The sequence below is a fragment of the Humulus lupulus genome, chromosome 7 (assembly GCF_963169125.1).
Source record: "Humulus lupulus chromosome 7, drHumLupu1.1, whole genome shotgun sequence".
Taxonomy (NCBI): Eukaryota; Viridiplantae; Streptophyta; class Magnoliopsida; order Rosales; family Cannabaceae; genus Humulus; species Humulus lupulus.
The window spans coordinates 32,991,022-33,018,816 of NC_084799.1; the positions used below are offsets into that span (position 1 = coordinate 32,991,022).

Consider the following 27,795-nt stretch of genomic DNA (forward strand, 5'->3'; position numbering starts at 1 on the left):
ATCCCTATAAAATTTTCATTACCCAAAAGATATAAGTTATTATAACTTATTACGTGATCATAAACATGTGCAATGATGGATTTGGAGCCGTGTCCTCTTAGTATGGCTATTTTTTCCTGAGCCTCTATATTTTTCTTCGATATACGCTTCAAAAACAAAATAATACTCATTAATTTAGATTGTAAAATTACATTGAAGCTTTAATTTAAAAACTAAAGTATACATGGTGATCATCATAACAGCAATAATCGCATAGAATTTTCCAATCAGGAGGAGTAACACCAGTATAAGGTTTGGCCTTGGCTCTCTCGTTGTCCACTTGTCCCCCAATCTTAACACAGTGCTTCTTCGTCGTATAGTGCCAGTCACTCATCAGATGCTTCTGCATCAACCTTCCAATGACATCGTTAATTATAGAATTGTCTTCTAGATAAATGAATTTGTCCTACAATCACACATTTGGAATTTGTTCAAATATTATGAAGATGGAAGAAACAATTATTTATAATTTCTTCAAAAGTTAGTAAGATACTTACAAATAACCTCCGACGAATGACTTCTCGATCATCTGATGTTACTTGTTCCCAACTTAGTGTAGTTGGGGGTATGCTCTCATGCAAAAAATGAGTCATGGGGTTGTTGAATCACTTGCTATACGTTTTTCCACTTAGGGTTTAAACGAATTATTTATAATGTCTATAATTACTTATAAATACTAAATATTTCTAAAAATTCGTGAATTTGGATGACATACAACAATAATTATAAATCACAAGAGTTTATCTACTCATACAATCAATATGATCATTATTAATTCTTGTTAATTATTATAAAACATCTGCGATATAATCAACTATTCCTTTATTGGTCAAAAAATGAATAATTATTTAATGTTCCAACAAACTGTCAATATTGTTTTATATATTAACATTTAAACGCGCACACACATATATATATCATAATAAAAATACTAATGAGTAACATTAATAATGCTCATTGAGAGCAAGGTTGTAGATATTCATAAACTTTGTGTGTAATCAATCTGTTAATTAGACCTATGATAAAAAATAATTTTTTTAAAAATGATAATCGTATGATTAGATAAGCATAATCGACGATGATCATAACACTTCAACCCTAATAGTTGATAATTACAAAGCTAATTAGTATTGTTGTTAATCATAGAACAATCTAACGACATTGTATCGTTGATTAGATGTTATATACTCATTAATTTAATAATGATATTGTATAAAACTTAAATCACTTCCATAAATCTAAAAAAAAATGTGTATTTCTATTATTTATAATACGTTTGTCAGTGCAATTGTAACCTTTGCTAGCACGTTTATGACTTTTGTCGGTGCAATGCGCCGGTAAAAGTACCACTGTCAAAAATCTATTCAGGGAAAATCCACTTTTGCTGGTCCAATTACACCTAATGCGTTAGTAAAAATACCGCTGTGAAAATACCGCTGTGAAAAGAGTCTGCCTCTTAGCTTTTGTCGGCGCATTAGCAAATCTTGCTGGTAAAAAGATACTTTTGTCAGCGCAAACTAATGCTGAAAAAGATGGTGTACTTTGTCGACGCAAATCGTCAAACATGCCGGCAAAAGCCACATTTCCGGCTCTTCAGAATTGCATCATCGAATGACTCTTTTCTTGTAGTGTAAAAAGATTTCAAAACTAGAAAAAAATAAAGTTATAATTTGTTTTAGCTTTAGATTTTATTTATTATAAATATTAAGTTCGGTTGATCAATATTATAGATTATTTAGATAAAAGAAATAAACATATATATATATATTAATGTATTTTAAGAGGACATTTTTGTCGTTTAAATAAAAACAAAGATTGAATCGGAAAAGAAGGCTATTTTTGACTGTTTAAAATATCTGAGGGGTTAGGTTTAGCTTTTTCAAAATCTAAGATCAAATTTGATTTTGTGCTTAAACAAAGAGCCAAAGTAGTAATGTGCTTAAACAAAGAGCCAAAGTAGTAATTTCTTTATTTAGTCCTATCATGGAAAAAACTTTTCCATTTTCTTTATTACATATAAATTAAATTAAAGTACTTATATGTCAAAAGGTTTAATACATTAAAGTTAATTTAAAATATTTATTAATTTTTTTCTTACAAAAGAAAAACGATCCAATCAAACTCTACTAAGGATAATATTTAGAAAAATTTAAATCTAAATAAATAATTTATATTTCTATTAATCTAAAATAATAATCCATTCTTATTTTATTCCCCAACGCACTCCTACAATATGTGTGCACATATTTTTTACACACAAAAATATATACATTTATGTGATATATATTTTAAATAATTTTTTTTTTTAAAGTGAGATTATGAACTATATAATATAATATTATTTGCAGTGATTTCTCAATCGAGCTCAACCTTCAAGTTTGTTGAATTATTTTATTCAGAGTAGTTTAAATTTAACCTTAATAAAGGGGAAATGATAAACTGTTGAGCACTAAAAAGATCTATAACTAAACTTGCAAGGTGTAACAAAATATTCTCTATTTAAAAAAAAAAAAATTGTGGAACGAGAGCTATTACTATATATCAACTATATGTGTAACTAAATATATAAATGAGGTGGTTGTCGTACCATATATATGTGGGGTCACGTTGCTTTCAACATATAAATATACTAGATATAAGTATTTATAGAATTTATTAATTATTTTTATTTAATTTGTATTATATATAAAAAATAACATAAACTTATTAAATGAAAAATTAAACCAAAACATTATTTATTATTTTTTGTTAAATATATACATAATATGGTAATTTTTTTAAACATAAATGATAATTTTTTTAATAAAAATTAAGATTAAATATTATATATTATTATTATTATAATGATATTTTATAATATTTGAATTTATATTAATATAAGTATTAAATGCTTAATTTTGTATTAACTATTATTATAATAATATTTTATAATATTTGAATTCATATTAATAGAATTAGTAAAAAATTAGAATTATATAATCATAATAATATATTATAACATTTAAATTTATATTAATATAATTATTAAATATTTAGTTTTGTATTATATATTATTATAATAATGATATCTTATAACAATTGAATTTATATTAATATAATTAATAAATATTTATTTTTGGTTAGTTATAAATGTATATTCTATTAAATATTTAAAATATTTTATTAAATTTAACAAAATAAATCATTAAAATAAAAAAAATATAGGTGATGTACATATTATATATATATAGGTAAATAAAGGGAAATTTGAGCATTTATGCATAATATAGTTGTATATATATAAAAAAATATCATTCTTTAACATCATTTCAAAATAATGCTAGTATTTGTTTGGTTTCCAAAAATAGCCTTATCATTTTTTTAGCCTCCATTCGTCTTCTCTCTCGGGTCACATTTATTCTTTGGACACCATCCATCCATCCATCTATCTCTTATCAATTAAGATACTAATTTATGCATTTCGAATATATTTATGCATGATTTTTTGGTATTTTTTTCACATTTTTTTAGATCTGAAATGTAAAAATTTGCAGAAAACTCGATAGACCTCGATGTACCTCGATATCCAGCTCGATGGGCCCTTAAAAATCATGATTTTCAAGAAAAAAAGCATCTACCTCGATAGACCTCGATAGGCATCGATGCAAATAATTACAATTAATAAAAAATGCATAATTTTTCACTCGGATGTCCGTTTGAGGTGTTTTCTTTTTTCGAATTTTGGTATTTTCTTGAGATCTACATGTATGGGATGTGTACACACACATTTGGGAGTTGTTGAAAGTTTGAAAACATACCCAACTTTGAAAATATAAGGGTATTATTTTGAACTTTGGTGTGTTTTCAAGCTTTCAACTTCCCAAATATGTGTGTACACATCTTAGATGTGTAGATCTCAAGAAAATACCCAAATTAAAAAAAAAATCACCTCAAACGGACACCCTAGTGAAAAATTATGCACTTTCTATTAATTGCATCAAGGTATGTCGAGACTTATCGAGGTGGTATCGAGGCATATGATTTTTTTTTCATGAAAATCATGATTTTTAAGATATACCACGATAGAACTCGATGTACCTCGATTCCCAGCTCGATAGGCCCTTAAAAATCATGATTTTCAAGAAAAAAAATCATCTGCCTCGATAGGTCTCGATGCAAATCAATGCAATTGATAGAAATTGCATATTTTTTCACTCATGTGTCCGATTGAGATGATTTTTTTTTAATCTGGGTATTTTCTTGAGATCTACACGTTAGGGATATGTAAACACACATTTGGGAACTTGAAAGTTTGAAAACATACCCAACTTTGAAAATATAAGGGTATTGTTTTTTTAACTTTGGTGTGTTTTCAAGCTTTCAACTTTCCGAATGTATGTGTAACCATATTAGACGTGTAGATCTCAAGAAAATACCCAAATTAAAAAAAAAATCACCTCAAACGGACACCCGAGTGAAAAGTTATGCACTTTCTATTAATTGCATTGATTTCCATCGAGACCTATCGCACTACAACAAAAAATGCCATTTGTGACGCAATTTCCCATGACGCCAACTAGAGTGTCATTTGCGTCAATGGGGCACTGTCACAAATTGGCATTTGTGGCAGTGCCCCACTGATGCAAATGACACTTGGTTTGCGTCAGTAGGCCACTGCCACAAATGTTAAAAATTAGTATTTTTTTACGTCAGTTGGACATTATCACATAAAATATTAACCAGGGAAATTGCAAATATTTATGCCAATTTCCCTGGCCTATTTTGATAAAAAAAAAATCAGCACCAGAAACAGAAAAATAGCAGCAGAAACAGAAAAACAGCAGTATGAACAAAAAAACAACAGTATAATTTTTTTTAAACATTTATCTAGAGTTAACATTTGTGATCAAAACTATAAAAGTAATTCAGATATCAAAGTTAATATATGTACTCTTGTGTGTTCTAAATTTCTAAGTATTAAACCTACTTAAATTAAAATTTTCTCACCAACTTGCTCAAATTACTAAATCTTATAAAAAAATTGGGCAGCATTTCCCTTATTTCTATCATATTTCTCAAAATTTAAATAAACTTATATTCATCACATAAATACAACAAATCAAGTAATCAATCAAACATGCACAATTACAATCTTATATCACCGCAGCACACAGTCCCAGGTCCTATCTCCACTATTTTATAATTCGTACATTCTACTAAGTTCAATATCTTAATTATACATTAAGGTTTAAAATATTACATCTAATATAAAATCCTCCAAAGCTTGATCTCACCAACAAAGTTGTCAACAAAATACCTAGTCAAATATAACAATAAACAAAAAAATAATAAAAAAGTTAACAAAATATAAAGAAAAATATATTAAAACTATATTGTAACTAAATAAACAATAAAGTGCTTAAAGAAAACAAATAATTTGTTATATGTACTCATTTATATACTTAAACCCGAAATAATTTTTTTTTTAAAAAAAAAGTTAACAAATCACATAAAGAAAAATTGACTATAAATATCCTAACTAAATCAATAATAAAATATAACTTAAAAAAACAAACAATTTTAATATATACATATTTAACCAATTAAACCCAAAATTTAAAAATAAATTTAAAAAGTTAACAAAATATAAACAAAAATTTACTAATAATAATCAAACTAAACAATTAATAAAATGAAAGTTATACAAAATATATCTGTTAATATATATATATACACTCATTTATATAAGTAAATTCGAAATTAAATTAAATTAAAAAAAGTTAATAAAAATAAAATAAATTATAATAAAAAAATTCTAAAAAAATCAAATATTAAAATGCAAAGTTTAAACCTAAAACAATTACATAATCATTAATATAAAACTATCCAAAAATTAAAAAATCCGAAATTATGTCAATTTATAAAAAATAATCACAAAAATTAAATTTAAATAAAAAAAATGAATAAAATTGCACTTACTTGTGGTAATTGAGCAATGTGGGTTCTTGATGTAGAAAACCCAAAAAAACCAAGAAAGTTTATGGGTTTTCAAACTACAATCTTAAAAAATACAAAATCTATACAAAAAATTAAAAAAAAACTATATATAAGTTACATAAACATATATAAATCATTATTTTTACATTAAAATTGAAATAAAAAATTGATAAAAACGTACCTAGGTGAGCAAATGTGGAAGGAGGCGCCGCTGGTTTATCTGGTTTTTCAAGCATTTTCGTTTCTGAACATTAGGTAAATGGGTCTGTACACGGGACGATGAGGGTTTATTCAGTTTATTGGCGCCGTTTGCGTCAGTGGCGCACTGACGCTGTTAACGGCCCATTTGCGTCAGTGCGGCACTGACGCAAACGACCCCATTAAACAGCGTCAGTGTATGTTTTGACGCAATTGCCCCATCATTTTGTGGCAGTGCCTAACTGTCACAAATGCTAATTTTTGGTCAACAACGTCAGTCAACTGCATTGACTGGCGCATTTGACTGACACAATTGCCCTTTTTTGTAGTAGTGTCGAGATCTATCGAGGCAAGTGGTTTTTTTCATGGAAATCACGATTTTTAAGGGCCCATCAAGCTGGGCATCGAGGTCTATCGAGGTATATGTTAAAAATTATGATTTTCATGAAAAAAAAAACCATATGTCTCGATATCACCTCGATAAGCCTCAACATACCTCGATGCAATTCATAGAAAGTTCATAATTTTTCACTGGGTGTCCATTTGAGGTGATTTTTTTTTTAATTTGGGTATTTTCTTGAGATCTACACATCTAAGATATGTACACACACATTTAGGAAGTTGAAAGCTTGAAAACATACCAAAGTTCAAAATAATACCCTTATATTTTCAAAGTTGGGTATGTTTTCAAACTTTCAACTTCTCAAATGTGTGTGTACACATCCCAAACATGTAGATCTCAAGAAAATACCAAAATTCAAAAAAACAATCACCTCAAACGGACACCCGAGTGAAAAGTTATGCACTTTTTATTAATTGCAATTATTTGCATCGAGGCCTATCAAGGCAGATGATTTTTTTCTTGAAAATCATGATTTTTAAGGGCCTATCAAGTTGGGCATCGAGGTACATCGAGGTCTATCGAGTTTTTTTGCAAATTTTTACATTTTAGATCTAAAAAATTGTGAAAAACATTACAAAAAAAAAACAAAAAAAGTAATACAAAGATCTATTCAAAATGCATAAATTAGTATCTTAATTGATAAGGGATGGAATGATAAATGGATGGATAGTGTCTAAAGAATAAAGGTGACCCAAAAGATAGAAAACAGATAAAGGCTAAAAAAATGATAATTGTATTTTTAGAAACCAAACAAATAGTATCATTGGGAATAATATTAAAGAAAGATATTTATTTTTAATAAATACCCAAATTTCCCTAAATAAATATGAATGCTGATGGGCAGGCATTGGAGCATAACTTTTCAGAACTAGTCTTGCTTTAGTGGATACATAACATGACCACGATACGATACCTTACCTTCTTTTCTTTCTTTTTGGACTACTTGGTCAATATGTATGTGGCGCCCTAATAGGATGAATAAAACAAAAACGCCACCAAATTTGGAGCCAAATATATTATTATTATTAATTTAATTTTACTACATTTATATATTTTTAATAAACACAATATAATATTATCATGATGAAATCTCTCTCTATAAATACTTATCATCATCTCCATCCTCCTACACCATCACACCTAACCCTACCATCGATCCATATGTATATATGATCTCTCCCTCTCTAGCTGTATATGCATATAAACATGTTTCATATTTCTTTTCTTTTTACTACTCTCATATACATATATATATATATATATATATATATAAATTTCTGAGGTGGGGTATCTTGCTCTTCTAGTTGCATAATGGTAATCTTGGGCCGTTTTTGTTGGCTTTACCATTCTTTTTCTGACTCTTCTCTACTTTTTGCTTCGTGGGATGTTTTCTGTTTTTTACCACTTATAATTAGGGTTTCTCTTCTATAATCTCATTTTATCCAAACCAGCAACATCATACTTATAGAGAGTGATTTTGAATCATATTCACATATATATATATATATATTTGCATGGGGAGATCTCATCAGCAGCAGCAGCATCACTTCAGAACCAGGATCGTCATTATTATCAGTTAATATTCGCGGGTGCGGCATCATCAAGATTCACAAAACTTTATAAAGGGATTGATCATATTCATAGCTAGATATCGATCGAGTACCCAGCAGCCGGCGGAGCTTATCATTTTGGCTTAAAAAAAGCAAAAAAAAAAAAAAAAAAAACGAAGAAGAAGAAATCACAGAGCTGCCTTTAGTACTTGAAAGTTAATCCCCTTTCAGATCGATTTATGGGAATCTTGATGATGCTGCATCAGCAAATATATGGCTAGCTACATACCACTACTACTACTTCTATTCTCTCATTCATCTCATCATACACCCACACATATATAAACTTACATATATATATATATATTTGATTTCAATTAATAATAATATGAGTTTACAGAAATCTGATAGTTCGATGAAGAAATAGCCATACATATACATACTCAAGGATCGATATGCTGTGTCAGACACTTACTTCAATGGTAGCATTTATAAATATATAATATTTTTGTGTTAATCTTTCTTTTGTCCCTAGCTATATATATCTTGAGGTTTATATATTTGTATATATACTAATTATTTTGGTTTTTTCTAGATTAACTGTTATTAAAGTATTAATAACCACTATTGTATATTGATATTAATCTTCAAATTAAAAGTTTATTAGGGTATTTAAAGTTCTTTTTTTTATCACCAACATATATATAAATCGAGATCAATTTAGCTTATATATTTTGCTGAGCTCTTCGGTTACTATACCCCTGATAATACAAATACAGATATATATATATATATATTTATGAGTGTAAGTTTAATTATCATTGTTTTTATTGTTGAAGAATATTATGCCTTTTCAAATTTAAAGCACTGAATCGATCATACGTTTGCAGAGAGATGTTAAAGTGATCTGCGTGGAGTACTTTAAATGGTGCAAAAGAAGAATATAAACATGAGGCAGTACGGACAAGGTCAGACCCAAATTAATTTTGTAGTGCTCTGATTAAGTATATATTTTGATGATCATGATCACTTCATTAGTTTAATTCATTGTGGTTTAGTCAGCAATCCATTAATTATCTTATACATATCATCATCTGTTTTTTTTTTTATTTATTCTATATAGTTAAGGGATATACCCAAGAAGCTCAGATAAACAATATTTCATGGGCTTTTTGGCTATATATATATATATATATATATATATATATATATGACCCTCAATTCTATCAATTAATTGTTATTGCGGTCATATATATACAGTCAGCCCTTTATTAATTAATAATAATTCATCAATTTGTATTATATTATGTACTATCACGAATCGGAGTATTTGTTTCATGTTTAGATTTTGGATCAGAATATATTTATATCTCTGCACACTTTTTGAAGATCGATGAGAATGTTGGCCACACATATAGTACTAGCTAGTACTATTGTTTTATAAAATTCTGTTAGATTCAAATATAATTCCAATGCATGTATTATATTTATCTGGGATATCTAATACTATATATACTCAAAAAAAAAAAAAGTTGTTAGCTAGAAAATTCTGCTTCCTTCATATATGTAGCTCTAGATAGTTTAGATGTAATTTTGAGTACTTTGTTGTGAGATTTGGTCCAACGCTACTGATATTATAGTCTCCAATCAGTTTTATACATGCATGTTTCTTTTGTATATTGATTATTAGTAGTACATATGAAATTAAAGGCATTCAGGTTATTAATTAGTAGAGATTTGTTTGTAAACTAATAAGACAGAAAACACAAGTGAAAAGGGTTTGTTATTAATTATATATGAGATCACCTATATATATACATATATTACAACTTATCTATTAGGTACATATATTAAAACTTATATATTAGGATTTTTTTAACCTGTAGTCCCATTTTTAACATTTTAATTTTTGTTTCAGATAGGTTCCAACATTTTCTTATCATTTTAAGTTCCCAAATACTATATTTATTTCTTTTTCTTTCAAAATACATAAAATATTTTCTAACATTTTTATTTCCATGAGTATCATTTTCTTTTTGTCTTTTAGCTAATGAAACATTATAATAATAATAATAATAATATAACACATATCTTAGATCATATTAATTTGTCTTTCCATTTAGTTCACTTTTTTTTTTGGAATTTCATTACTAAAAGTAATAAGTAATTAATACATAGATATACAATTTTCCTTTATCCAACTAAGGCAATCTATTTATTTCTTTTGTCATGTTTTTCTATTATAAAATTTAGTATTACAATTTTTTATAATACATATATATAAAGTTTTACATATTTTTATTATATTTAAAAAATAATATGAGTAATTACATCAAATCTAATTAATCTCTTTAATTAAATTTATAGTTTTTATACATAGCTTATATATATATATACAATTATTTCACGTTTTATTATACTTTTACATGTTTTGAGATTTTATTCATAGCTTATTATTATGTTGTCCTATTAATATTTCATGATAAATTGTAGGTTTTTTATTTTCTTTCAAATAAATTGTGAAAAATAAATCGAGCTTTCAGTATTTAATCTCATTTTTCTATTTAAAAAACATTTTATCAAAAAAGTCAATGAAATAATATATATGTATAACTATAATCAATAGATATTTTGGGTTGAATGTTCATTTAATGACTTTATATTATGACAAAATAAAGATAGTTAAATTACATTTTCTCCACATTTATTAAAATATCTTTAAAAATAGATACGATAAAAAAATTATAATAATTTATTTATTTAAATTTTATTTTAAAATTAAAAAAAAATTGGAACACATGCCTTGCATATACCTTTTTATATATATTTATTCTTATCACCCGCCCTCGTTTGGTTGTACTTGTTTAGTATTTTTATGGCTGTTCATATGACCAGCTTATATAACACTAAAATAGTTACTGTAATAATAATATTTTTGTGATTGTAGGTACTTAATTAATAATATTGTTATTCATATAACACGATCCATGTAAGGGGTTTTGTATATCTGAAAATAATTTTCTACCCAATTATGTAATTATAGTATGTATATATACATAACTAATTTTACATGATCATTATTGAATAACTTATATAAATATGATTTGTTCTAAGCTTTTAATATTGTATGTGTGGTTAGGTGTAAGACTCCAAGTATATATATATAACCTTATTTTTGGAGTGGTCCTAAGAAATTCTTCTAGCTAGATACATATCACTATATAAAAATTTATGTAATATATTATATATCCATTATATAAATTTATTCTACATATTATGTATCCATCAAATGTATTCTGCATAATATATATTCATTTTTATAGAATTAGCATAAAATTTAGCTAGTAGGTTGTTCATTATTATAAACCAATAATATATATTGTTAATTTATTTTAAGGCATATATATATACGCCCTTTAATAAGTTGGTTATTATTGGTGTGTAATTTTTGCTGTACTAGCTACTTAATGATGTTAGGCTCCATGATTTTATTATTTGAATATGAACGTTGGGTGTGTTAGTCAAATGTACTATAATTTCGATACTTAAAAAAAAAAAAAGATTATAGGTTCAAAATTACCTATTAGTAAATAATTTTATTTTTATTATTTTCCACTTTTATAATTTGCAAAAAGTTATTATCTTTGACACTCTTAATCAAAAAAAAAAATTCTTGATCACAATTTTAATATTATTTTTAAGTCAATAAGAACAAAATATAAAGTTAATTAATTTTAAATTAAGAAATATTACTAAAATAAAAACATTAATAAAATCGAGATATTAAATTTCATGCTTCTAATTTAAAATTTAAAATATGTAAAAAAAATATTCAATTTAACGAATATAAGTCATATATTATATTAAATAAATATTTAGAAGGTATGCTAAAAAAATGAGAAATGATAAAGAGCAACCAACACCCTAAAAGTTTATGTGACAGAACTTTATAAAAATTTAAAATTAAATTTATAAAAGTCGATACTAAATGGTACTAATGGCGAAATGCAACGTACACTGACCATCTTTAATACAAGAAAATTTAATACAAAAATAAGATATTGTTGTATTTGACCCAACATTTGTAATTATGCTACAATGCGACAAATTAATATAAAAAGTCAATAATTCATTTAATATTTATTTAGAACATACAAAAATTTATATTTTATTATTTTTATTATCCAAATTATATACTCCAATACATTTGTCATTAAAAAAAATAATAATAATATATTATTGGTCAACTACTCAATTATAATAATTAGTGATAATATGGTAAATAAAAATGAAATATTTATTGATGGACCAAATTTAACACATATATTTTGTGTCAAATTTGGCACATTTTTTTAAACACTATTATAGTTATATATATATATATATACTAGGTAAAAGCAACGTGCAATGCACATTTACTTAGTTTTAAAGTTGTAAACATTGAATATAATTTTAATAAAAACTGGTTCACTATCTTTTTGAATATATATATTTTTATAATCGAATGAATTATATTTCTACATTATATATAAATATTTATATTAATAATCTTTACATATATGATATCTAAACATAACGTTGACATAGATATATATTTACAAGATTACATAATATATATATAAAATAGAATAATATTTAAAAAGAAATTGATAATAGAAATAAAATAAGAATAGAAAAAATCATAGTGTAGACAGTAGTATATATGCATCAACTATTTTTAGATTTTAATATATCTCGCAATGTCCTTTGGTGAATTTGATGAAGAAAAAAAACTACAATAACTTGATAAAAACAAACTATCACACAAATTTATAAGATAAAAAAAATAATGTACATGTCTTTATTATTTTTAAATAAATATGATTTAATTATTTAAATTATCATAAAATATCTTAAAAATATCTTATTTTAATTAATTAATTAATTTATTTTTGTCTAAGTTTATATTTGTTTTAATTTTTGAATGACAACAAATGGTTATATATTATATGTTTAATATAATATCAAGTTTGATTAAATTTTATTTAAGTTATAAAATATATGATTTTTAAATAATTATCATTGTAAAGTATCTCAAAAATATCTTATTTTAATTTGTTTAATTATTTATTTATTTAAGTTTAATTTATATTTACAATTTACTGATAAGAATATTCTGTTAAAATCTACTTACTTTTTATATAGAATAGATATTTTAAGAAGTGTTAAATATAACATTACAGCTTTTTGACACTCAATTGGATATGTTTTGCAATATTAATCCAACTTTACACCGAAGCAAGTTACACTACAGGTATATATGTCGTGCAGCTTTCTCCAAAGCAACTTTTAAAAATTAACCAATACATCAAACACACAACTCTAAATTAGTACTATATTCTCTTGTAAACCATCATAATGTTGGATTGCACTCACTTCACTTATAACAAAAATTTCAACGACAAAAATATTTTTACTTTTTTCAAAAAGAAAAAAAAAATCTATTCAAGCTTATATTTTAACACAATAACAAAAATCTTTTATAATTCCATGTTTAAACTTATGACAACAAATTTAACCAATACTAAAAATTGTAATAGATTTGACATTATAACATATGTTAAATTTAGAAGGTCAGTAAAAGAAATATTTATTTATTTAAAAATTAATTTTACAAAATATTTGTTTTGTATTGATTTATTATTATTAACTTTATAACTCTTATTTCAAGATATATTTGTGCATTGGAACTAAATCATATAATATTTAACTATTTTTTGTGATACAATTTGACATTTGTTTTATTCACACATGTTTTTGTTGTATATATAGTATCAATATAATAAAATGTATTGCTAAAAAAAATATATAATACAATGTATAATTGTGAGAGAGAAGAATTAGAAAACGAACGGCTGCAGTAGTATATGGACCAGGCCCAATTTATTGTACAGGCACTCTGCCAGAATCAGTACTATTCCTTTGGGCCCAATTTGATCTCCAGATATACATGGCCAGAGATGGGGCCCTTCCATGTCTCAATTTACTAGCCATTCCTTTGAAAAATATACCAATATTTCTTTTTAATAATAACAATAAAAAAAATTCTGATTTTAAAATATTTGAAAAGGTGTTATTCCTTTCAAAAAAAAAGAAAAGGTAGTATTTTCCCACCATCTTCAAAACCATGTGAAACCACTAATTTTCCCAACAAAAAAAAGTGAGAAAAACTCTTTATGAATCAAACTACAAAATATTGATACATCTAATCCTCTTAATTAACTGTTATATCAGAACATAATGCATCAATTTAAAATTTTCAGTATAGAAAAATCTAAATTTCTACAGATGGCTGTCTGAACACTGCATTTTCTAAAGTTGCTTCTTTCTTTGTGCTATAGGTATACATAGATATAGTTTAGTGTGAATTTATTTATAAAGAGGAGAGGTTAGAAAGTGAGTGAGGAGAACATAGAATAGAAAACAGTCAACAAAATCCAATTAATGACCTATGTGTAAAGAAACAATATTCAACCAACGGGAAAATTACATATAAGTTACAAAAAATTGAGATTTAATTCAAACTTCATTCTGACAGGTTTGTCTGAATTAAATCAATACATATAGAATAAATTATTTATATGGACCAAACAATGTGAAACGTGAACACTGAAAGACTCACTGTCCTTCTCTCGCTCTTTCCAAGCGTACCCCAGTCTAAATTAATGGACCAAGAACTATATACTATAATATATAATTCTAAAATATAATTATATATATGTGACACAAAATTTAAAATGGAATTTAAGAAATTTGTAGTAATGTTTTTGTGGTGGGGTTTGAGTAGAGTACAAGGGTCCACAATTTTATAAAAGGGCCACCCTCTAATGTCCTTCCTCCTTTAATTTTCAGCTCACATGTTTGCATGTGGGGCTCCCCAATGTTCATATTCTCAATCCCCACATCAAACCAATGCAATCAATTTAATTATAATCTTTCTGCTCAAACATAAATAATAATAATAATAATAATAATAATAATAATAATAATAATAATAATAATAATAATGTTATGGGCATAAAGAAAGAAAATAAATTAAAAATATAAATAAAAAAGGTGCATGTATATTGTATACCATCTTCAAACATACCATGTGACATTATTTTGACCCATCTCCTAAATCCCTTTGACCAATTAATTTTTTTTTTTGGGTTCTAGATCAAATACACAATTTTGAACTTCGATCGATCCGGGTTATTTATTGAGATTATATATATATTATTCTCAATATCAAGATATTTATATATATATGGATTTATATTTTATGTTCTTTGTAAACAATTGGTCTTACCCGAAAAAAAGAAAAGAAAAGAAAAGGATGTGGGGTAAATTAAATTAGCAAAGTTATTACAGTTTTTTATGTAATGTTGGTCCAATTATTCCCCTAGGTCAAATATTCTTTTATGATAATTATTCAAATGTTATGACGTTGGGTCACATGCAACTCATAATTATAATTTCGAAAAAAACAGTAGCCATATAGCTAATTTGGTAATTTGTTCACATTATATGAACCAGATTATTAATCTGTATAACTATTTTTTTTTTTGGGTGTGTGTACTTTAATTTGTGATTAATTACATTACTAAGGGCGCATGGCATCTAAAAGTACAATATATTAACGTTTATGGAAATTTTGACCAGCACAACCATCTTTTTGACAAAATTGGTTCACCTAATCTACTTCAAGATTCCTCATGCTTCTTTAATTTTACTTTTATGTTCTCCTTTTTCCCTTTTTTCAATCATTGAAAACTACAAATTAAAATAAATATAATATGATGATGGATCGAAGATATTGATTGACACCTGTTTTGAGTCATGCTTTGGATAAACATTGTTGACTAACTTATGAAAAAGATCAAATTTTACTTATTAGCTAATGAGTACCCCCAATGTTACATGAAACCATCTAATTATTAGTCACTTCTTTAATAATTATTTAAGCAAACATATCACTTTACACAATATATATACATCTATATGAAAATCTCAATATATATATACTGGGTAATTTTTTGGTAGGCTCTCAAAAAGAATTCTATCGTAGGGCTCTTTTGTGTTTCTCAATTTTTGAACAGTTTTCGGCGCGATTTTTTTTATGACTATGTATATTGTAGTTATTTAGAACATTCTGTAAATTTTCAGAAAATTCTGAATAATTTACAGTGCCGAAAACTAAGTTCAAACATGCTATTTTCCACGCGCATATAAAAATTAGTCATGCGTGCAATAATCTATTTTCGGCACTGTAAATTATTCGGAATTTTCTGAAAATTTGCAGGATACTCTAAATAACTACAATATACATGATCATAAAAAAAAATCAGACCGAAAACTGTTCAAAGATTGAGAAACACAAAAGAACCCTACGGTAGGCTCTTTTTGAGAGCCCTACCAAAGAAACCGCCCCTATGTATATACCAATAATAAGTAGCTAGTATAACAATTAATATACTTTAATTTCTGTCTGTCCAAACACCCAATAAGAGGCATGATCATACGAATTAATTTGGTCACATGGGTTCAATTGCCTCTCCTAATAAAATTGTTTAACATGAAGGCTATACCCTGATTTTAATAAAAATAATTTAAAACAACCTTAATCTGTAACTTAGACTAGCTAGCTAGCTGCTGCTGATCCCAAATGTTTGCATGTGCATGAGAATCCAAACCTCTTACATACATTATTAATTAACTCCCTTGAACTGGTTAAAGTACCATATAATTTTTATTTACCGGAATATATATTGAATGTGTTGTGGACATGTCAAGCTTGGTAGTTAACTTAATTAACTATAGATTAATTGTTCATTAAGTAGTTCCAACAGAAATATCAAATATTATACTCATATACCTACCACCGGCTGCACAAGTGGTGAGCCTCTTGACTTTGTATCCAAAAGGTAAGGGATTCTATATAAATTATTTGTATTTGTTTATAAATAATTTGTATTTATATATTGTGTCTTATGTTGGGTTGTAATTGTTGTCTCTCTTTTTGGTGGTGTTTTAGTATCATTTGTTGCGAGTTGTTCGATACTCCCCTTAAGATTATATCAAAAGACATTAATATTGGAAAGCAAGATTAAATATTTAGAACTTTACAGTCGTTGAAGTATCTTCACTGATAGATAGTATTTGGCTCGGGAATTACTATTGTGAAGTTGAGCTCAACATAATAAAATATGTTATGCATCGTACTATATATGTAATAATTAAAAAAATTATTATTATATATATACATATATTTGGCTGAGATCAATCCAATCAAGTAGTGGATGCATGCTTGCTAAAAAAAAAAGTAGTAGATGCATGCTTGAACACAACTAGCTAGCAGCTGTGGTTGAAATTGAAATCAAATCAGTTGAATTTCTAGGGGAATAAGAAAGAAAAAGTAGATAGTATCCGAATTGGATAAGGACTTAATTAATACTAAGAGAGAGGGGAGCAAATAAAATATGTTCATAAAATTAATGGAATTTCCAAATAAAGTCATCCCAATTTGGGTTTTGGTGGACTGGATAATGGATATATAACTAAGTAAAGATTTATAATTTAAAAGTGGATCTTCTGAAATCTTAAGCATGAGTGATCCACCATAGCTAGTCCCACAAAATCATCATTTTGATTATTATTATTATTTAGTTTAAATTTAAAGTATTAATAATACGTGTATCCAAATATTACACAGAGATGTCACACTACTTTTTAAAACAGCAAATTTTTGTTTTGAAAATTTTATTTAGTTAAATTAAACTACCACAGCATTATGTGTCATGTTTACGTGCATATTGTACATCTCTTATAATTTATTAACTCAAAATATGAGAGCACAAGCAATATTTGCATAACTATGGGGTACAACCATTCACATGAGATGATGAGAACCAGCTAGCCCTTGTCCCTTGACCATGCCACATCCACACTCCCTTCCATCCCTTAATTTCTCTCTTATTTTTTCTTCTCTTGTTTTGTTTTGTGTTTTTTAGTGGATTTTTTAATTTTATCATCTACTACCGTACAAGGCATTATAGTATTTTTCCCAAATGGAGAAGGAAAAAAACATAAAAAAATGTGATAATAAAATATGAATCTTTGAAGGATCACGAAGTGATCATTATACTTGATCTGTAACCAATGACGTAATGCCACCTTGGCAGTGAATATCATTTCTCTAAGTAGTTTTTTGACTTTTTACCTTTGCCTAAGCACAACCTAATAAACTATGAGACCAAGCCTATTATATTTACATCCTATGTTAGGTCAAGTCTATTATGACCCTTTTAAACCAATAAAATAATAATAACTATACTATAATATATAAAAATATAAAGGGACAATATTGGAGAAAAATTTCAGCATTCAACAACATTTCTCTTTAAATTTAAATCTAGTAATTATTTTAATAAAAAATCATCATTAAAGAAAAATTAAGAGTCAAACATCTATACTTTTTGTGCTATGTTGATTTTTTTAATATATATTTAACAAAAAGAAATTTGTGTTCTTCTCTTTTTAATTCTTATCTATCGCATGCATATAAGTATACTCATGAGCAATATCTTAACCATATATTAAAAATGTCATCATATGTACATTTTTTTTAAAAATGATTACCAATATAATATACATATATAATCTGATGATGTAATCATATCATATCTCTTAATTTTATTTTAACAAAAGATATATTACTGCATTATTCAAATCTCTTCACCCAAAGTTAAAAAAGGGAAAAAAAACTCAGGTAAAAAAAAAAGTATTAGAAGATTTGGCCACACACTCTCTAGCAAGCACTATTATTCTACCACAATATATATTAATATATATAGCAATACCCCACCTCTTACTAATGTCCCATTCTCAATCATATCTCTTTCTCTAGCACTATACCTCACTCCGTTCTATCTCTTTCACTCTTAAATTAAACACATTCCAGAGCCAGAAATTACTCAGAGGAGTAGTACTAGCTTTTAGCTACTTTCATACAAGAGAAGCAATACATTCAAGATCAATATATTTATATATATATAAATATATATAGATGGATGAGAAATGGAAGCCATCTAAAAAGGAAGGGAGTTCTTCAATTGGGTTCGGTAGAAGTAGCTCCACAAGAAGCACTTCTTCAAAGTCCCCTCTTCTTCGAAGTTTCTCACAAAAGAGCTCACTTTCTCGGAGTTATTCTCAGAAGCCAAACAGTCATAGTAGCCATAATAATAGTAGTAGTTCTTCTTCTTCATCATCTTCATCTTCTTCTTCAATAGGGCGCAAGTGCAGTAGCCTTGCAAAGGAGCAAAAGGCCAGATTTTACATCATGAGACGATGTGTTGCCATGCTCGTTTGCTGGCACAAACATGGGAATGATTCTTGATCATCACCATCACCATCACCATCAATCTATTATTCTCAGTCATGGGTTGATCTCTGATTTGTTTTTGGTTTTGCTTTTTTTCTTTCTTTCTTCTTTTTGTATTTTTGAGATATGATCAGTATGAGAAAATATTAATTAGTTGTAATTTGTAAGTAGGGATTTTTCAAATGAGCAACGAGAGAGTTTTATTTAAACTTTGTTACACATATTGTAAGACATATAATATAATCTACAAATGAATATATAATATATATACCAGTGTTCAGATCATCATCATCATCATCATCATCATCATCATCATCATCATTTTCTTGATATATTTTGAATTAATTTTCTTCTTGGGCAAAACTGTTTCGTTTTAATGGATATATAGCAGTACAAATAATTTTTTATTTTTTATTTTTAATGAGGGTGAGAGGAGAGGAGAGGAGAGGAGAGGAGAGGAGAGGAGAGAGATTCGTCTAAGCTGTTGGGGAAAGTGACAATATAATAAGGACATTTGGGCAGAAATGTGGATCTGCATTGGAAATGGAAGCCACCTTTTCCCATTTGAGAAAAAGAGCTGGACTTCAACGTTAACGTGGCTTCTCTGCCATGTTTCTCTACCCATTTCCACAAACGCATCTTCTTCAAATAAAGCCAACTAAAACCCTGCCTCACCTTTCTTTCTTTCTTTCTTTATATTATTTTTATTATTATTATTACTATTAATACACATATTATATATATAATACAATAATATTTTTACATACATATATGTCATCAAACATCATCCATGAATTGGACTGTTCAGAGATATATCATGCATAATCCATTCCACACTGACTCACTTATACTTTTCTTTCATCAGTTCTAGAGCAATTAATAAAAGGTAACATAACTATATAGATTGACCCATTTTTGTCTTCTCATTTTTATAGGCTTATTGTAAATACTACTATTATGCATATGTGGTGTTGGTGAATTAAGATATGCACTATTGTACCATATCTAATTGTTGTATAATTCCCTATAAAGTAAATATATACTATGAGATTGCTAGAGGAAGAGAGAGAAATAAATCAGAAGCATTGTTTCGTGAATATGTTTATTATATTTATTTTAGCAATTACAACAGCTAGCTCTGATATTCATGCCGGGTAGAACACAAGCTCTCCTCAATATTATTCCTTTTTTTTTCCAATTTAATATTGGAGGACTCTGGAAGAAGATTTCGCAGTAGAAAAATTCACAATCACTCTGTTACTAAAAAAGAGAATATATGGGAAAACAAAATCAAACATTTATAAGTTAAAAAAAATGGAAGTGGGAAAAGGCTGCCGCTCATTATGTATAATATATATATATATATCAATCAACAGGTCCTCCAGTAGTCACCATTCAAATTAAGGTCAACATTTGGGAAGATCCGACGGTGGAGGAAGCACCTTCTGATTAGGGAGCTTCCCATCTTGGACTACCCACGCCAACCTTAGACCCCAACTCAAATGGACTTCAAAGTGGCAATGCATAAACCATACCCCTGCAATAATGCCATACATGTATGCCACACAATATTAGTCACTACCTTACTATATGTGTCACACATATGTAAATAAACATGTTATATGTATGTTAATATTGCCTGACCTGGATTATCTGCGAGGAATCGGATGGCGACCCAACCACCGGAGGGTACACCGACGGTGTTTCTCTCGACAGGGTCGACGAGGTTGAAGTTGGCGGGGTCCGTTTTCGAATTATAATTACCGAAACCTTGTCCAACGATAAAGAAATTGTGGCCATGCAAATGAAGAGGGTGGCTCTCAGCGCCGAGAAGACTAGTGTCCTGCATAACCAACTCCACACTAGTATTATAGGGCAGCACCACCACCTTAGTCCCACTACCAACATTAGTAATGTTAGTGCTGTTCGGTGAAATTCCGGTGAAGTTGAAGAACTTGAGAGGGAAGGTCGGAAAATCCGTCGTGTAAACACCGTTTGATCTACCAAAGAAATGGGCTTGGAGTATAGCAGTAGAAGGAAGAGTAAACGATACGTTGTTCACTGAAGCTGCGAACTTTGTTCGGTTCGTTGGTCCCTGACATGTTTGGTTTTTCGGACATGGATTGGTTCCTAGTCCGACCGTGAAGAAAAACCTCTTGTCCACGGTTTTAGGAACATTCGCTGGGTACTTTGAGTTGGCCAAACTCCGGAGTTTGCTGCTGAAGTTTGCAGCAAACGACGTGTCGTTTATTTGTGGTAAAGTTGGTCTGAGAAGCACTGTTTGGTTTTTATTAGTAGAATTATGATGATGGTGGTGGTGGTGGTGGTTGGAGAGGTTTTCGTATTCGAGGATTCCAGCTACGGTGGTGTTGTCAAAAGTTCCGAGGCCAGTGGAGTAGGGTCTGGCTAGCATGAGGAATTTAGTGTCGTTTGGTGGGGAGTTTGGTTTTGTCTTGAGGAGAAGGTTGGTGGTTTGGCCCGGCGTGATTAGTATAATGTCAGTCTCAAATGGCTTCACGTATAGGGCGTCGGCTTCAACTACGGTTACGGTGTGATTTGCTATGCTGAAAAAGAGGTCATCGTTGAGTGCAGCGTTGATCAGACGAAGGAGATAGGTCTTTCCTGGCTTCACCTTTAGTCTAAAAGTGTCTGCATGCAATACAAGTCGCCATGTAATGTATATTACTAACAAAAGTAGTAAAGCGTCTAATACAATGTTATATGTATATTGATCTGATTATTAACTTTACTTATTTTGTGTGTACATAACTTATGACAAAAGTGTTATACATATAGCTTGCTTTCTTGCCAGCTTTCAACACTACTTTTTGTATGCATGCCCTTTTTCTTTTCTTTTTTAGTGGTCACTATGATTTAGCCAGTTTCAAAATTGATGCATGTATAGGTTTTACCCTTCTGTGAACAATTGTACAATGGGCCCGGGAGTCCATTGATTGTGTAGGCATCAGAGACATTTGGGCCCGCACCGGTCTGAAGAGCCTGGTTGATGACAGCCTCTGTATCCGCATTCCACCACTCACCTGCATTTTGTTGTTATTATTAGCTAAGTGATCACATACGTTGTTGCAGATAAATATTTATATGAAATCAGGTAATTAATAATAAAATCTATACACCTTAAAGTTCAGCTTTTTACAGAACAAGATAATAAATTGGTATTATTGGTAAGTGTATTAAATTTTTTTACCAAAAATTATTGGAACTTCTTTGTGGAGTTTGGGAAATGGGTAAGAATCGTTGCGGGTAGGGAGGATAATGATGGGTCCATATACAGTTGCTCTTAGCCATGAGATGTGAGCATGCCAAAACAGAGTTCCTCTTTGGCCAGTTATGGTGTAATTGTACACATAACTCTCACCACTTTGAATGGGGCATTGGGTTATATATGCTGGCCCATCTGCCCACCCACTTCGAAACTGTCTAATACCATGCCTGCATTATCATTTATCCAAAACCAAAATTTTAAAAAATAAATAAATAAACATGTCACGTCGAGGAGATTACTCTATATTATGATGTGATCAGCCAAAATTAATTTGGTTTACTTGGATTTTACTTAATTTTCTTGATATTATTCTTTTATGATAATGACTAAATAACTTGTTCTATATGTGCTATTTTGTCTTTTATGAAATGCATGATGATGGAGTACTTAATGTTGTTTGTTTAGATATTGACTCAAACTTAATAGTTTGGGCTAACTTCAAATATTTCTAGATTTTTAATTTTGTGAGAAGATACCTATTTGATTTTTAAAAATAAAATATAAAAATTGAGTCATCATCCATTTGGGGTTAAAAATATGAGATTTATTGTCAAGGAAATATATTCTGTAAATATATGACTTAGGCTAGAATTTATTTAATAGATTAGTGGGATATGAGAAGAGAAAGACGTAATCAATATCGATAATTATTATTTAGAGACAAGAGGTGGAGAAAGAGACTTAGAACATCACTGGATAGTAGGTCAATTATTGTTTAATAAATTGTAAACAGCTATTATAATAGTTAATAATCTTCTAATATTAATTAGTGTATAATTTTTATACGTAAAAAAAATCTTTAGATTTATTAGGGAAATTAATTTGTTGAAGTCCGTCCTAAAAATTGCAAATTTAGATTAAACTAATTAGTAACTAATTAGTCCGTCCTAAGTTGGTAAGATTAAACAAAGAAAAAAATTGCAAATTTAGATTTGCTTATATACTAATTAGAAACTTCCAACACACTAATAAATTTAATTTTAAATATTATTTGGAAATGAATAATATATGGATTATACTGTCATTTTTGCGAAGGAAATGAGAACCGAAAAATTGATAGTAGGTGGTGTGAAGGTTATACATAGTATAGTAAGTATATAGAGCGGAGGATTTGACTCTTGGAGTTATGTCACAAAATTAGGGTACGCTTTTGAATTGTGGGAGTCCTTATATAAAATATGTTATTTTTAAAATATTTATATATAAAGTGATAATTTTTAAAATTTTGGAGCCTTCTTATATGTAAAAATTGACATATTTACAAATTTTGGAGCCTCATTGTGTGCGAGCCCTAGGCACAGGCTTGACCCACTTATGCCAGGGACCGAACATACATAAAACTAATTAGTAATGAGTATAGTAATTAATGTTCTTAACTATGACATAATTACGTTTGTTCGATATAAAACACTCTAATAATTTGCATATATCTATTTAGGACAATTTTTTTATAGGAGCTTCATTTTAAGCTATATCAATGTGGCTCTCAGTGTTCTCGACCCGTGAACAGTTTTCAGCGCGATTTTTTTTATGACCGTGTATATTGTAGCTATTTAGAGCATCCTGCAAATTTTCAGAAAATTTCAAATAATTTACAGTACCGAAAAACTAAGTTCAAAGATGTTGTTGCACACGTGACTAATTTTTTTATATGTGTGGAAAGCAACATGTTTGAACTTAGTTTTCGGTATTGTAAACTATTCAAAATTTTATGAAAATTTGCAGGATGCTCTAAACAACTACAATATACACGGTCATAAAAAAAATCGTGCCGAAAACTGTTCACGGGTTGAGAACACTGAAGAGTCTCATCGGTAGGGCTTAAAGTGAAGCTTCTATATGAGAATTGTCCTATCTATTTATATATGAGACAATTCTTCTATAGGGGCTTCACTTTAAGCTCTACCGGTGGGGCTCTCAGTGTTCTCGACCCGTTAACAGTTTTTGGCACGAGTTTTTTTTATGACGGAATATATTGTAGCTATTTAGAGCATCATGCAAATTTTCAAAAAATTTCGAATAGTTTACAGTACCGAAAACTAAGTTCAAACATGTTATTGCATGTGTGACTAATTTTTTTTATGAGCGTGGAAAGTAACATGTTTGAACCTAGTTTTCGGTACTGTAAACTATTCGGAATTTTCTGAAAATTTGCAGGATGCTCTAAACAACTACAATATATATTGTTATAAAAAAAATCATATCGAAAACTATTCACGGGTTGAGAATACTGAAGAGCCCCACTAATAAGAAGCTTAAAATGAATCTCCTGTACGATATATATATATATATATATGTACAATCATATCATTTTTATCTTGTGTGGGTGATAATAATTTTATCAATTCACTTACAAAATTGTATTTTTCTTATTATTTGTATCATTATATGTGGTATATAGACTTGCAACACTTTCCAAAATATTATTGTAATGATAGTAGAGACCAATGTTGTTGTAAATATATATATATATATATTTATAGTTGGCACTATTATACATACCAATGAATGGAGATGTTGTTTGGAACATGGTTGACCACCTTAATGAGAAGCCTATCTCCCTCTCTAGCAATGATGCGAGGACCTGGGAATTCACCATTCACTGAGATGATGCTCTTCGTGTGGCACAACCGCGTAACATTTGTCAGTCTTATCTGCGTACAATACATGTTATATATATATATATATATATTGTGAGGAAAGTGTTACAGTGAAAGAGAACCCAATAACAGAACAAGAAGTTAGAACACAAAGAAAATGAAGACTGATATTCTCTCTGTATTAACCAAGATCAATAGTACAAAGTATTTATATGTATACAGAGTTATGGAGACAGTTACAAATGTAACAGAAGCTGTTAACAACAACTGAATGATTAACAAAACTAACTGACTCTATCATCTATATGTCCTAACATATATATATATATATATATATATAATTAGCTTGAAAATTACTATATCTAAATATATATTATGTATATAGACATATTGTGTGACCAAAAAAATATATACATATTTATGTGTGTGTATAAAAATCATACATCAAAGTTGTAATGCCTGGTGATGGCTGCAGCCATAGGAAAGGCCCAAATAGAGCTTATAACAAAGAAAAAAGCCACCATATGTGGTGAAGATTGAAGAGGAGAAGGAACACCCATTATTTCTTGATATATATCCAAATTGGGAAGTAATTGAGAGAAATAGAAAAAGGGTGTTGAGTTATATCTTAAACTTTGCTTATGGAGATATATATAGGTATATATAAGGTGCTAGTTGGGAGGTTTAAGGTTTAATATATATTATTGGTTATATTAGGTAATTCTATGTTGGGGAAGCTTGAGAGCCAATTATCTCAGTACCTACTTTCCTCGGTCCCATGTTTTACTGTAGAGTGTTATCAAAGAAATTACTTTTATTATGTAATGTCTTTCTTTTATTTTTTTATTTTATTTTTTTGGTGTGCATTTCAAAGTCTTTCCTACTCATTCACTGTTGTTAAATTGTAGCCAATGAATTGTTTTCCGTTTTTTTTTTCTTTCTTGTATATTTATTTAGTTTTAAAATTATAAATATTATCTATAATTTTAATAGAAAATGATTTATCATTTTTCTAATTAAATATATATATAATATAATATAATAAATTATAGTTCTATAGTATATATAAATATTTATATTAATAATATCTACATATATGACATCTAAAAACAACGTTGATATAAATATATATTTACATGGCTACATGATAAAATACAATAATATTTATAAAAAAATTAATAATAGAAATAAAATAAAAATAGAAAAATCATAGTGTAGACAGTAGTATATATGCATTGATTATTTTTAGCTTCGAATGTGTCTCACAATGTCTTTTAGTGAATTTGATAAAGAAAAAGAGCTTCAATCTCTTGATAAAAAATAAACTATCACACAAATTTATAAGATAAAAAAATGATATGTATGTCTTTGTTATTTTTAAATAAATACGACTTAATTATTTAAATTATCATAAAATATTTTTAAAATATTCTATTTTAATTAATTAATTCATTCATTTCTGTTTAAGTTTATGTTTGTTTAGTTTTTTAAATTGGCGGTGACAACAAAAGATTATATATTATATGTTTAATATAATATTAAATTTAAGTTTAATTAAATTTTATTTAAGTTATTAAATATATGTTTAATATAATATTAAGTTTAAGTTCAATTAAATTTTATTTAAGTTATTAGATATATGATTTTATTATTTTTAAATAATTATCATTGTAAAATATCTCAAAAATATCATGTTTTAATTTATTTAATTATATATTTATTTAATTTTATTTAAGTTTAAGTTATGCTTACAATATATCGTTAAATATAAAAATATTTTGTTAAATATAAGAATATCCCATTAATGTTAACGAAAAAAAATAAAAAAGGGTTAAAACAAAAAATTTACTTTATTATATATTTGAGAGATTTTCAGTTATTTTTTAAAGTACCTTTCATTTATACATATAATAATGTTGAAACTTTGTCATTAATAATGCCCGGGAAATGTTAGTTAATTACTTATTACAACCGCAAACTAAAGTTTTAAAAAATAACATTAGAAAGTGGAAACTAATTTAACTAATCATATGTTTCCTCTCTTTAGCAAAAAAAATCATATGTTTCCTCAAAATTAAGATTTCAAGTTTAATATAATAATGTTATCCAACAAACTAGTTTATCATTAAAAATACAAATATTTTAAGTTTTTTTTTATAAAATAATATTTTTGGAACAAGCATTTGATATGAAATAGAGCTTGATTGCAGTCATATATATAATATATTAGCTAATTATTTGTTTGCTTAAAAACAATTTAATAATAATTGATCGTGGATTAATTTCAGTTGTAATAGTAAATATTTAGTAAAACACGTTGTTGTTTGAACCACTAAAAACAA

At 27.7% G+C, this 27,795-nt stretch overlaps 2 protein-coding genes and 1 long non-coding RNA gene across 3 annotated transcripts; 2 read left to right on the forward strand and 1 right to left on the reverse strand.

Annotated features, from left to right (window-relative positions):
* Window positions 1-7,871: 7,871 nt before the first annotated feature.
* Window positions 7,872-9,249, forward strand: LOC133789528 (uncharacterized). Its single transcript, XR_009873597.1, has 2 exons — window positions 7,872-8,648; window positions 9,057-9,249. It is a non-coding gene; the product is annotated as an uncharacterized LOC133789528 (long non-coding RNA).
* A 9,371-nt stretch (window positions 9,250-18,620) lies between these two features.
* Window positions 18,621-19,784, forward strand: LOC133791113 (small polypeptide DEVIL 13-like). The gene has a single exon (XM_062229010.1). It carries the CDS (start codon window positions 19,253-19,255, stop codon window positions 19,580-19,582), a length of 330 nt encoding a protein of 109 aa, XP_062084994.1. The 5' UTR covers window positions 18,621-19,252; the 3' UTR covers window positions 19,583-19,784.
* Window positions 19,785-20,652: 868 nt separating this feature from the next.
* On the reverse strand, window positions 20,653-26,079 carry LOC133791114 (laccase-17-like). The gene is made up of 6 exons (XM_062229011.1): window positions 25,897-26,079; window positions 25,356-25,507; window positions 22,776-23,020; window positions 22,480-22,608; window positions 21,212-22,216; window positions 20,653-21,104 (listed from the first exon to the last, which is right to left on the reverse strand). Exons 1-6 carry the CDS (start codon window positions 26,011-26,013, stop codon window positions 20,974-20,976), a joined length of 1,779 nt encoding a protein of 592 aa, XP_062084995.1. The 5' UTR covers window positions 26,014-26,079; the 3' UTR covers window positions 20,653-20,973.
* Window positions 26,080-27,795: the final 1,716 nt, after the last annotated feature.